Source organism: Rhea americana, unplaced genomic scaffold, assembly GCF_003343005.1.
Source record: "Rhea americana isolate MKP2758 unplaced genomic scaffold, rheAme1 scaffold_2, whole genome shotgun sequence".
In the NCBI taxonomy this organism is placed as follows: Eukaryota; Metazoa; Chordata; class Aves; order Rheiformes; family Rheidae; genus Rhea; species Rhea americana.
Genome location: NW_028186149.1, coordinates 15234335 through 15247427, shown reverse-complemented (window position 1 = coordinate 15247427; position 13093 = coordinate 15234335). Strand labels below are relative to the sequence as shown.

The following is a 13093-nucleotide window of genomic DNA, read 5'->3' as shown; positions in this document are numbered from 1 at the left end:
TTCTCTCCCTCAAAGCACTCTTTTCATGGTAAAACTTCCAATAGGTGAAGTGGGAGAAGAATTTCTGGCTGAAAGAGCTGCAGGTATGAAGGCCAGCACAGTCTATATAGTGTTGATTTCTCCAACAGGCTTTGTGTCAGTCATGTTTCTTGGCCTGTGTGCAAAGGAGTATGTAATATAGCCCCAACTGGTAAGAGATGCTGTTTAGATAAAATGATTACCTATGTGCAAGATCCACACCCAGATTACAAATGTTTCTTTAGCCCTACAACACCAGAGTCTCAGGAAGCCAAACTTTAGGAATATTTAGTTTTCTTTATACAAAACATGGAATGYTATCTGTCAAAAACTTTATTTGACAAAGTAGGACTCACTGGTGAACAAAACTTATGATGGGTTTGTAACAGTTCCACTAAATACTGAAAGAACTGATGCTTCTCAAGTGCTGTTTCCCAGTTGCACAGTTTCTAAACTGTTTAACCAGAACTTAAGTTTCTAAATTGAAAAAAAAATTTTAATTTGGAATGTACTTTAAGTGTATTTTAAATTATTCTACAGGAAATATGTTTGACCCAAAACAAAAACATTGCAGTCTGCAGAAATTTTTGTAAATTTGATTTTTATATTCCACAAGCAAAAAAAATCTATTGCTTTGAAATTTTCAGAACTGAAAAATCTATTATTCATCTAACTCTAGTACAAGTTCCACCCATTTGCAAGATAATGTTCTGCCTCCTTCCGTTTTACTGTAGATAAAGCTGTAAGGCATGACTCAGCATGGATGCAGATGTCAAACAATTCCTCTGTATCTTGGTCCCAGTGAATTTAATTGTAGACCCTCTGTATGGAAGGGTGGGGTAACATCCTTAACAAACTACTCTGAAATGYTTGTTTAAACCAGGCTGACTGAAACGGTTTTCTAATGCAGGCCGGGACCATACAGACAGGTCCTACCAGAAGTTACATATTAGCCAGGCAAGGGTGGTTATACATACTGTTTCCACTTSAGTTGTTTCATCAAGCCCCATAGTAAGAAGTCAGTATGCTCCTCCTGGTGGAATTACGCAAGGAATCTTCTGATTTTTCAGAGATGAATGGGCATTTGCTCATTTTATTTTCCCAGGTCAATACTGACAGGCCTGTTCCCACCAACCTCTGGAACCGTGCTGATTGGCGGCCTGGATATTCAAACTCATATGGACTCCATTCGGCAGAGACTAGGCATGTGCCCTCAGTACAACATCTTATTCAATCAGTAAGTGTCACTCTACACTAGCTTTAAGAGCAAGGGTCCTAGTCTGCATGCTTGGTATATCCCCAAAGCTTATATTGTTTCCTTTGGTGTGCTGGCAGTGGATATATTGCAAAAGCCTTCTTCTAGCTCTTAACATTCCCATGGTACAGGTGTTGTCCTGTAGAGTAAGTAAAAATTCTTATTCTCCTGCTTCATTTAGTTGAGAACAAAGAGGTTTCCAAAGAAAATGATACTGTTGTTGGCATTGATGTTTTCTCTTGCAGTGTGGAGTATTGTAATACTTCGGCCTGAGGATTCATGCATTATAATTTAGGCCACTTTTTTACTAGAAAAGTGGACCCACAGTGCAGTAGAGGAATCTTTCATGCCCATGTTGTACTACCACTTAAGCACTGACCACTTTCTCAGATGTTTTCCAGCTTCACTACCATCAGTTTGTATTCGTCCCAACAGCCATCTCTCTTCATCAGTGCAGCTGCCCCCATGAGTTCCTATTTTTACCCCATTTGTTCTTGTTTTTAAATGGATGGTTTGACACCTACTCTGCCTGTTCTTTTGGTAGTGAGTTCTGCTTTGAAAAGGTGGAGAAAGAGCCTGTGACATTTCACTAAGATATGTTGATCCAAAAGACTATCTATTATCTAGACTCAGCATAAAACAGTGTCCCCCTCCTTCAGCAGGATAAAGCTGAAGTGAAATTATTACTATTTGGGAAGAAGTCTGCTTATTCATTTAAACTGACTCTATGCCCTTCTGTCTGATTTCACAGCCTTACTGTAGCGGAGCACATCTTGTTTTATGCCCAGCTGAAAGGGAGATCCAGAGATGAAGCTGAGCAAGAACTGGAAGCGATGCTGGAAGACATGGGCCTCACCCATAAATGGAATGAAGAGGCTCAGAATTTGTCAGGTGCCTAGGGAATTCTCAAAATTTTCTCTGCTGCCTTTTCTTTTTCTTTGGGCAATTATCTTGTGAGTTCTGTGGGACCATATCCTGCCACCTCACYGTGCCCCATGGAGCTCTTTATTGTGAAAGAGATCCTTAAAAAGATTACACAAATAGTAAAGATGGCACAATCTGTCCCTAAAGCTTCTACTGCTTCTAAATATGGGATAAATTCAAAATGTACTTAAGGCTATATTTTTAAATGAGTGTATCAAAAATACAGCTGTCACTATAAGAAGAAACAAAATACAATGTTTGATTTTTTTTTCAGGCTAAATGAAATATTATACCATCTTGCTGCTCCACAATTTGGGTGAATACTCTGGAATACTGTATCAGTTGTTAGGGACAGTTCCTTTAATTCTAAAGGCAAAATGGTATGTAGTGTATTTGCAAGGACATATTAATAAAGGATACATTTGCACATTTATATTCAAAAGCTGATTTGAATAAACACCCAGGAGTTCCTATACCTCTTTGTCCTGCTTGCAGCTGTAAAAGTAGGACAACTTGATATGAGAACATGAAAAATCCCAGATCTTTGTACTATTGCATCTGGCCAGAACCAGAAAATGCAGCACATATGTGAAACATTCTAAAAATAATTACTAAAAAGAAAGCAAATTGTTCTGAACTTTATAAAAAATAGCTATTAAAATCTGCAAACAGATTTCTGGTCAAGGATGGGTTTTGTTTTACTTGGATCAGGATCAGCACTGAAGAGCTGAGTTCATTGCATCCCTGCCATTTATGCAGCTGTCATCTCAGACTCTTGAATATGTCCCTGTCCTCTGGTAGGTGGAATGCAAAGGAAACTGTCTGTTGCCATTGCCTTTGTTGGTGAAGCAAAAGTGGTGGTCTTGGATGAGCCCACTTCTGGAGTTGATCCATATTCCAGGCGATCTATCTGGGATCTTCTGCTGAAGTATCGCTCAGGTAACAGGTTTGTGAGAGGGAATTGGGTTTTTTAAAACCTGTCATAGATGCAGCACGTGCCTGCTGCATAAATGGTCACCGATGCTGGGATATGAACGCGTGCAAACAAGATTCTCTGAGCAGGCACCTATGCAGCAGGCAACCCTGAGACCTGGCTCTGGTACTGAGAAAACCCTGCATTAATTGCCTAAATTCTGTACAGTTCTGAGTTCATGAGAGGGTCCATGCCTTGAAGAGTCTTCCTTGTCCCTTCTTCTAGGCAGAACCATCATCCTGTCAACCCATCATATGGATGAGGCAGATATCCTCGGAGACAGAGTAGCCATCATATCCCAAGGGAAACTCTTTTGTTCAGGCTCTCCAGTTTTCCTAAAGAACTGCTTTGGATCTGGCTTCTATCTCACCCTTGTTCGCAAAACGAAAAGCACCAGAAGTAGAAAGGATGCAGTAAGTATGGTGCACCATGTAATCTAAAAAATACTTACATGTATTCTTGTGGTGTACCAGGGTAGAAAGCAAACAAGTGTTGCTTGTGGCTGTGGACAAAACTGACTTCAAAATGAAGAAAGCAATGATAAAATTTTACACTTCATGAAATTATATGGCTACACGAGAATCTCTGTAATAAATTTGTATTATCAGGACAGGTGAAAATAATAAGTAGACATGAAGCCTTCAGTGGTCTATAGTTCATTCTGTTCAGTCAAGTATGTCTAAACATTTACATATCAAGTTGCCTTTGTCCATACGTGGGTCTTTCTGATGCCAGCTTTTTGCAGTAGACTGGATGTAAATACATTTTTTCTCTAGTAACTAGGTCAGAAACTAGGAGAATCTGTCTTTATCCATATCTAAACCAGCTTCCCACAACYTGAGAATTAGGGATCTGGAGTGTTTCTGCTGCTGGTGAAACCTTCAGTTTTAGTAGAAGCATGCTCTGCAAAAGCATGGCCACTGCTAGCTGCATTTCCCTGGCTATCTATGTGTAACTTAGAATACGCAGAAACAGCTTGTGAAGATYGATTTATTTTCTGCACTGCTTAATTCAGTCCTTGGATGACTTTGAATCTCAGTGCAATATGTTCAAGATGTTCCAGATACAACACATTTTTCACTGATGCAAACTGTTCAAAGGCTGACACCCCTTACATCCTGCTTTGCATTTATCTGATGCACTTTCGTCTTTGTATCTATTGCTTGTCTATAACAGTCTCTCTGTAGCTGTGGATCTCAGTGCTCCTGCTCCTGCTCCAGCTGTACGTGCAGGGACAAAGAAGGTGCTCCAGAGCAGGAACTGGATGGTAAGAAATGGAATGGTTTGGTATTCCAGCACACAGTGCAGCAAACACATGCTCCAGCAAAGAAGCTACATTTCCTGTTGCGTGGTGCTCTCATCTTACAGATAACTGCTGCCAAGGCCACCTTTTCCAGCACTTGCCTCTGAKACCTGTATTTTATTGTAACATTAATTTTGTAAGGTTTCCTTGGGCTTTTGCTTACCATTTAGATATATATGTGATTTAAGGTACAGATGCTGAACTGGAAGTTTGGGTGCTTCTTAATTACAAACCAATGTCTTTTTGGCTTTTCTGCCCAAAAGAATAACTTAACAAATATTCAGGAACATATATTTACGTTTTACTAACAGACCTCAAACAATTTCCTGCGACAGGAAACTGCAAGAAACTACTCCTATTCCAGAGCCATAACTAGCAACATGGTCAAGTCTAGTAGAGAATTAGCTGAGGTATCTGTGAGTTATGAAATAAAACAATGCCAGTTTGTATAGTACAAACAACAGCTTTTGAATTAATTCCCAGCTTGGATAAATATTCATTCTTTGAACATTGTTTTGACTTTTCATAGGAGATCTGAATGAGCTAGCAGAAGTAATTCATCATCATATCCCAGAAGCAAAATTAATCGAAAGCATTGGTCAGGAACTTGTTTACCTTTTGCCCAATAAAAACTTTAAACAGCGATCTTACGCCAGTCTCTTCAGAGAACTGGAAGAAACATTGGATGACCTGGGACTCAGCAGCTTTGGAGTTTCAGATACACCACTTGAAGAGGTACAGATRCATCAAAATATTTGCTGATCTTACCACCAGTCCCCAAATGTTTTCTGAGAGTATTCTTGTTCTTAAGTGTGAAATCTTACTTATTCCTAATATGCCCAGCAAACCTAGTCACATTTGATGTGACACGGTCAAAGTCATTGAGATGGGCACAGAGGAAGGCTTGAAGTCTGACTGCATGTTAGCCTTATGGAACATGACTCAGTATCCCGAATTCTCTCTCTCTTTGTATCCTAGTTTGTTCCTTCCTTTGTTTTCTGAGTTATTTCATAAGAGATCTCTGGTTATGTAGTAAGCAAGAGTGCTGAAAGTGTCCAAAATTATTTCTAAAGTACCTCATTAAAGGATAGTATGTAGTGTTTCAGAGGTCAGCACTTGTACTATTCCTAATCTGGAAGTGTGTTTGCCTATGGCAGGTTTTCCTAAAGGCGACAGCAGAAGCTGATCCTGGAATGCAAAAAGCAGGTAGAGATCTATGAATATTTGACAAACTTTTCCRGGGGCTATTCTGTATTCTGAATGCATAGTAAAGAAGAGTGTGAGAACTATCAGTCCTTGTATGGTGTTCTTGACAAAATACACTTGATCAGCAAATGTCTATTTTTAGGAGCTGTCATGATATCTGAGACTTTTATATAGACTGAATCAGACCCTTAACTGTAAATAAAAATGGAGTGTCAAGTCTCTAGTGTGTCAGTGGTTTCAGTAGTCTAAGTATGAAATGCTTTGCTGACCATCAGTCCATAAACTACATACATGATTAGCTTCTTTGTCCTGCTGAGAAGGAGTGTTACCTATACAATGCCACTGGATATAGCCATACTGCAACAGTTGTAATTAAAGCAGTGTGTGATGCGACGTACATATTTGGTAAAATTTGAAACTTGTTAAAATGCTTGTCTGCCATCATGTCTAGAGGATAAAGTGTCTTCTCAGTCCCTTTTCATCAGGGCAATTCCTATTATTAACTATATTTCCTAATGTAGGAGGTGCTCAAGTAAACAGTTCTACTCTGGGCAAAATGTCTACTGAGAACAAGACAGCTGAACAAACCCCACTAGAAACCAATGACACTTCTCGAATGCCAGTAGGYGTAGCAGGAGATGGAAATGGAGGCAAAGGGTCCCAGCAATATAAAGGTTTTCAGCTTGTATGTCAGCAGATCAAAGCACTGCTAATCAAACGGTTCCATCATGCCACCCGCAGCTGCAAGGACTTTCTATCCCAGGTATTGACTCACTGTTGCTGTTCTTGACTCTTTCCCACAATGTTCTCAACACTGTCTTTCSTAATAGCATCCCTATGCAAAGCAACCAGAGGTGCCACTGATGGGTAACAGCGTCCTTATGAAGGCTGTTCTAATTATGGTTCCAGCTTCCGCCTTTTCTTCTTTTCTTCTGCCCTGAGTATGTCACCCTCACCAAGTTTGTGATTCAGTCGCTAGTAGCCCAGCACGTACTTTCTAACAAAATACAGCTCAGCAACAACCAGAATCCTAACTGAAAGCATTGGCAATTAAGTAGTTGGTGTTTGGGAGGTAAAGTGGGTTTGATCCATGTTCTCCTACTGTCCCTCCTTTATATTCTGAGCTGTGTATGGTGTCAATGTAGAACATATATGTAACTTAGAGTGATGTTTTCGTGTTCCCTGCAGGTTGTTCTGCCTGCTAGYTTTGTGTTGCTGTCTTTAATACTTACAGTCATTATTCCCCCATTTGGAGAATATCCCACCTTAACCTTACACCCTTGGATCTATGGACAACAGTTTACTTTCTTCAGGTGAGGGGAATCACTGCATTAAATAATCACTGTACATCTCAGTCTAACTGGTATAAAAAAAGTACAACTCTGCTGGAATCAGCAGACATAAAATAGCATGAAATTTGTGCAGGTGGGGAATACAGTGGCTAGTATGTCTAAATGATAGTCCTCAAACATTGCTGTCTTTGGTACCCTCCTCTTCCTACCTGAATTCATGACCTCATTGCTTATAAATGCTTATATCCTTTCTAACARTAGATTCACTACTGTAAGAAATCTATTTTGGATGTGCCACTGAACTACTTTATTCATAATCTTAGAACTGTGAGATTCAAACCTATCTGCTGACTTGTGGTAAATTTGTTTATACTTTGTACAATATTTGTGCAAAGGTATAGAATAAAGATGAAAACAAACACTTTTATTAAATTTTTATTAGTTGCTGCTCAGCTGTTTCTCCCCACACTGTATCCCTAGACTGAGCCTAAATTTTATTGTTTACTAGCACCCTCTTTTCTTTCGTTCCTTAAAGAAGCTTCWGTTCTGTTCTGTCCAGACACTGCACAAGTCCTTTGTGCTCCAGAAGCACAGAACGTGCACCAATGCAAAATATGTGCAATGCAGAAGAACTTTACAAGCAATATTTAAAACCTAGTCTAGACTGTAGCTAGCAAAAAGCTGTGAAACTGAAGACCACAATAATTTTGAAGCATATCACATTGTTCCTTGRAATGGAACCAATTTCACATCCCTGAGTTTCACATTGAAAATTCTCATGGAAAATTAATTTAATCTACACATGCTAATGTGTGAAGCAGATTCTGATATTCATATCTGTGCAACACCTGGTACTAACAACATTCAGTAGTCTATTGTTATTAAACTGTTGGCTACTGATGCTTAATCACTATTACTAGATTGTCTTCTTGGCCCCAGCAAATGAAAATGTAGACTCTGTTTTCATCCTCTGATAACTGGGTGTGGCTGGGCTGAGAGTGTAGAAATGTGGGTTCAAGCCTTTTTGGAGAATAGTGCTGTAGGGGCATGTTAGAAGTAATGCCATTRCTTTAACTCATTAACCATCTTGAAAGATTGGCCTTTCCTTAATAAAATAAATCAATTACCAACATTTGGAGGGGAGCATGTAGTTCTGCCATATGGTTACCTTTCACCATTTGCTTATATGTATTCCCTTATAGTAGTTTAAAATCCTTTTATAGAGAAAATCTTATCCTATTTCCGTAGCAATGAGCAGCCTGGCAGTGAGCAGATGGTCTCCCTCACTGATGCTTTCTTGAATAAACCAGGATTTGGAAATCGCTGTATGAAGAATCAACCTCTTCCGTAAGTTGCTAGCTAATCTCCCTTGACCTGGACACTAACATGGTATTACCAGTAGAACCCGAGCAGGGAAGAAAGAAAGAATTGGCTTGACTTTTCAGTGCTGGATTAAGAGTGAGTCACAGTGCTAGCTGTCAATAGCTGGAAGCTGGCTCATATGGCCTTATATTAGGACTTAAACAACCTTGAAATGTGTATTAGTAAGCCAATGAAATCAGACCTGAATCTTTGCAGATTCCCTGGCACATGCCACAGGTGAGTCCCATTAGGTTTTTTCTGTTACTAGTGGTAAAATTTGAAGGAATAATTTYAGCAATTGCTCAGATGATGAAGTAGCAATAGGGCAGTCTCTATTGGAGCTATCCTCACTCTGAAGCAGGAACATCAACAGAGCTCTTAAGCTAACATCTGTTGTCCTACCACTTTCTCTGACTGTGGGGCCTGGTTTGGAGGCATTTATGACTTGGCATGCTGTGTTCCTCATGTGCCATTTGTTCCTCTTCTCCTGCTTCTCTCCCAGTCCTGATATCCATCAACTTGATTCTTCTCTGTCCTCTCTTCTCTTCCCCTTCCTCTCTTTCCCGTAGTGCAGGAAGAACAAAGAGAAAACTTTAAAAAAGAAAAGAGGAAAAAGTATTGAATGAGCAGGGAGCAAAGAAAAGCATGATCTCCTAGCTAAGATATGTCTGCAGAAGATTTCATGTGCTATCAGACGCATTCCCTTGTTTCTTCCGTTTCCCATCCCACAAGCTGGAGACAATAACCTTGGAAGTGGTGGGGAAGGGGAGATGATATTTATTCATGTTTAGCAAACACTCTAAAATGTTCTCATTAGTCATGACTTATGAGATAAGGTTTAAGAAGAGAATGTTTGGTAAGACTRTTGTGATTTTTGAGCTCTCCTGAACTGTGTCTCTGCACYGCTGAAATACTATGTTTCTCTGCACAGGAACTACCCCTGCACCAATATGCCAACTGCCTGGAATACACCTGCTGTTCATCCTAACCTAAGCAGACTCCTGCTAAGCCACAAGTGGAGTCCTGAGAATCCTTCACCTTCCTGCAAGTGTAGCACTCACAAAAAACTCACTATGCTGCCAGAGTGCCCTGCAGGAGCAGGAGGCCTCCCACCACCACAGGTAATTTTCCTATGGTACAGACCTTTGTTTAAAAAAACAAACAGACAAAAAAAGCCTCTGATGGTCAGTGACGGAAAAAGGCTTAGTATGTTGATACCTTGCCAAGCCAACATATATGGGAGGAACTGGGTACGTTTTTTAAAGTGAGCAGGAATTGCTGGAATTAAAAACACAGTTTCATATGTTCGAAAAAACTTGCATGTTTAAATGAAATTTGATCAATACTTTCCTCTAAATTTCAAAACTTTCATATAGAAAAAGTTCAAAAAAAATAACAATTCATCAGATAACTTTTCAAATTTTTTTTTCAGATAACTGAAATTGCCCCCAAACTGAGAATCTTAAAAAAACAAAAATCGTGGTTTATGGGYGGGATCATTTCACTGAAAATTTGAAAAGTTAAAGTTGAGTCAACCCAAAATTTTTTTTTTATATTCTTATATGGTTCCATTTCTAGAAATAAAGTACTAAGCTAGCTAAATGAATCTTTATTTAGGTACATGTGCATGATGAGTAATTTATTAATCATTAATGCTATATGGAGAAGAGAGCTACATTCCCACTTGTTTGTATCAGTGAATAATCTTAGTAATACTCATTGTAAAATGTGCTTGTTCTTTTGTAAAGCAGGGGAAAATTACAGCTTTTCAGTGTTTACATTTTCTAAATGTTTTTCTAACAATTTAAAGAAAATAGAACTGCAGCCGCACTCAGAATAGTAACTGTTAATGCCTCACCGTACAGACTGTTCAACTTTAATGTTGCTGTTTGCCAGACTGCACACGTTAGCTAAATGACTTACTAAAATTATTATCATTCTTACACCAGTGGCACAAGGTTAATCAATTTCTGTATCTAAATCCATGACGTGATTTTTTAAAAATACAGATTTGGTTTGCTTTGTTTCTCTATCGCTATTCACAAAACACCAAAGTAAAGTTGTTTTCAAATTTCCATAGAATACCAGGCTATGGACCAAAATAAGAAATGAATAAAGTGGTTATATTCTGATTTCATTTACAGCATCTCAAATTATTTTTGATTTCCAAGAAATCTCCATCTAAATGATACCCACAGTTGAATTTTGATAATTTCATACTAGTGCATTTGAGAGAGAAAACTAGTCTTATACTTTCTATCCAAGTATGATCCTAAATTATTTCTTTTATTTTGCTAATTTTCTAGTCCTCTAAGAGAAATGTATTAAATATAGTAACATATTATCCTAATCCTTTTGCCTAACTTGTCATGAAGATACAGGTCATATTTGATTCTCCAGGGAAAGGACAGTATGTAAATAATTGTGAAGTATGTTTGGGTGTGGACAGTTCATTTAACGAAGGCACTGTGAAAAGGCTACTAGTCTTACTGTGTATTGTTTAAAATCTGCTAGACACCTGTCTCATATTTATTCTGTGTCAGCTAGTACTGCCTCCCTGTGGACAAATATAGGCACTTCTAAAAAGTTCATTATTTTCTGTGTACTAGGCCGGTTTCAGGTTGCAAGGTTTACGCTCTGTACAGGAATTCTTAATAAGTGTTTTCTACTCTGGGATGAACTCAGCATCTTTGAGATTCTCAGTTTCACAGGAGCCTTATATTTGCAAGACACTTACAAATGCATCACATGGCATCATTTTCATTAAAAAAAGAAAGTACTCTTCATTCAGATATCTGACATACTAGTGAAGTTGAGCAAGTTTATAGTTTTTAACATGAATTTTTATTTCAACCTGCTAAAGTTTGGAAAACTACGAACAACCTTATCTTCACTAAGACCTCAGTTTGTTTGAAAAGCCTCCTCTTTCATAATTAAGAAAAAGTTTTGAGCAAACCTGGCCTTTATTTTGAATAAACATAGGACAAGTTTTTGAGTGAACTGCAACTGTTTTGTCAGACATCACAGATTTCTGTGATTTCATTATTTGTTCTTGAATCTCAATGAAGTAAGGATATTTTGGCTAGAAAATGAATGACCCACTCTGATTTCAATGATACTATGAACCTGAGCAAAGTCCACCTAGAATAATGCAATTCCTGTAAACCAAAGCTAGTCATGCTGTTTCCAGACAAAAGCTTACTTTAATAGGTTTAGAGACTGTGAAGTTTGCTGTGACTGATTGGGTTTTCTTTTCCTTCTAGAGAGTACAGCACAGCACAGAAATTCTTCAAGATCTGACTCACAGAAACATTTCAGATTTTCTAGTGAAAACATATCCCATCCTGATAAAAAGGAGGTAAGGATCAGCTTTTCTTAGTTTTTCACAGATGGCTTTTTGTGCCTGTCCATGAAATTCTCATTACCAATGTGATAAAACATAGCACTTGATTTGTCACAGTATTTTGTAGGCATGAGCAGCTCCTCCCAGGATGTCCATCCTCCTGATATAAAAACAAGAAGATACCTATTTTAGAAGAGTTAAAATGTTTTAACTATATCTACTTGTATAATTTATCTTTATTGACAAATATAAATTTTGATGCACAGGGCATGCCGTGTTAGAGGTAGCAATATCAACAGTGAGCAAATTTGTGAACTTGCATGACATGGTGAACTGCCTCGCAGAGATACTAGCTGGAGCATGTGAAGAAACAAACCTACTCTAGCATGACCATCTGCTTGAGTTAATTAGCACTTGCTTCTGAGAAGTGCTAAAGAATCCAGCGACGATGTTAAACGAATATAGCTATCCTATTGCTAGCTCCTGAACTGCCCGAATGCCCTGCATGGTTATTAAATATGCAGTGTCCATGGCATAATATTTCTGATTCATATCTCTACCCTTTTGGTTTCCAGCCAAGCTCTTGAAATGCCCACAATATTATCTATCTGCTGGCTGCCTTTGACTCTTGGGACATATTACAATTCTTTTAGATACATCTTTTTCAATCAATTCATTATGGATTTAGGATAAAGCCAGTGTGTGTGACTAGAAATCTTGCTCTTCTCTGAATGAGCTGATKATGAATCATGTCAGAAAATAAAAAAGAGGAGAAAAAAAACACTCCAGAGAATACCAGAAGTCCTGGTAACTCCAAAACTCCAAGTAATCAGCACAGAGAATACATATATATAAAAATTTCAAGCTGATTAGGAAACTGAAGTTCTGCAAGGTATAGGAATTCACCTTTAATTTCCGTCTAAAGCAGACAGTACCATTGACTTTGGTTCAGTGCATGATATGGGATTCTGTTTGTCTGTTTCAGCTTGAAGAGCAAATACTGGGTCAAYGAGCAAAGGTAAGAAACCAATTCACAGGTCATGGTAGTAAATAAAGAAACAATGAAATTCTGTTTAACCATGGAGCCTCACAGTGTTTCTCTGAATGGACAGGGTAATCGTAGCAGATGCACAGAGCAGATGGAGATGGCTACAGTGTGAAATAGGTTAGGGGTCAGCAAGGGTTTTACAGAGACAAGGGGTTATATTTGTCTGAGCTGCTCCTACAAAGGTGAAGGCCAGAGGAGCACAATGGAACTATCGCTGTTTTATTATCTGCAAGAGTCTGACTAATGGGATCTGAGTGGTGGAGACTTACAATACAATAGAGCGCTATATTGCAATARTGCTCTGATGTGGCTCTGTCTAAGGCAGTGCAGAAATATATGACCCTTCGAATAAAAAAAGTGAGGAAGATA

At 38.6% G+C, this 13093-nt stretch overlaps 1 protein-coding gene across 1 annotated transcript in view; it reads left to right on the top strand.

Moving 5' to 3' along the window:
• ABCA4 (ATP binding cassette subfamily A member 4) overlaps positions 1-13093 on the top strand; it is a 73359-nt gene that overhangs the window by 44451 nt on the left and 15815 nt on the right. Inside the window, exons 20-32 of the mRNA XM_085303725.1 lie at positions 1124-1255; positions 2025-2164; positions 2999-3136; positions 3396-3583; positions 4347-4437; positions 5003-5208; positions 5631-5679; positions 6201-6442; positions 6868-6992; positions 8220-8318; positions 9265-9454; positions 11597-11691; positions 12662-12694. Of these exons, the coding sequence (XP_085159851.1) occupies positions 1124-1255; positions 2025-2164; positions 2999-3136; positions 3396-3583; positions 4347-4437; positions 5003-5208; positions 5631-5679; positions 6201-6442; positions 6868-6992; positions 8220-8318; positions 9265-9454; positions 11597-11691; positions 12662-12694 (1728 nt within the window). The remainder of the gene's footprint in view (positions 1-1123; positions 1256-2024; positions 2165-2998; positions 3137-3395; positions 3584-4346; positions 4438-5002; positions 5209-5630; positions 5680-6200; positions 6443-6867; positions 6993-8219; positions 8319-9264; positions 9455-11596; positions 11692-12661; positions 12695-13093) is intronic.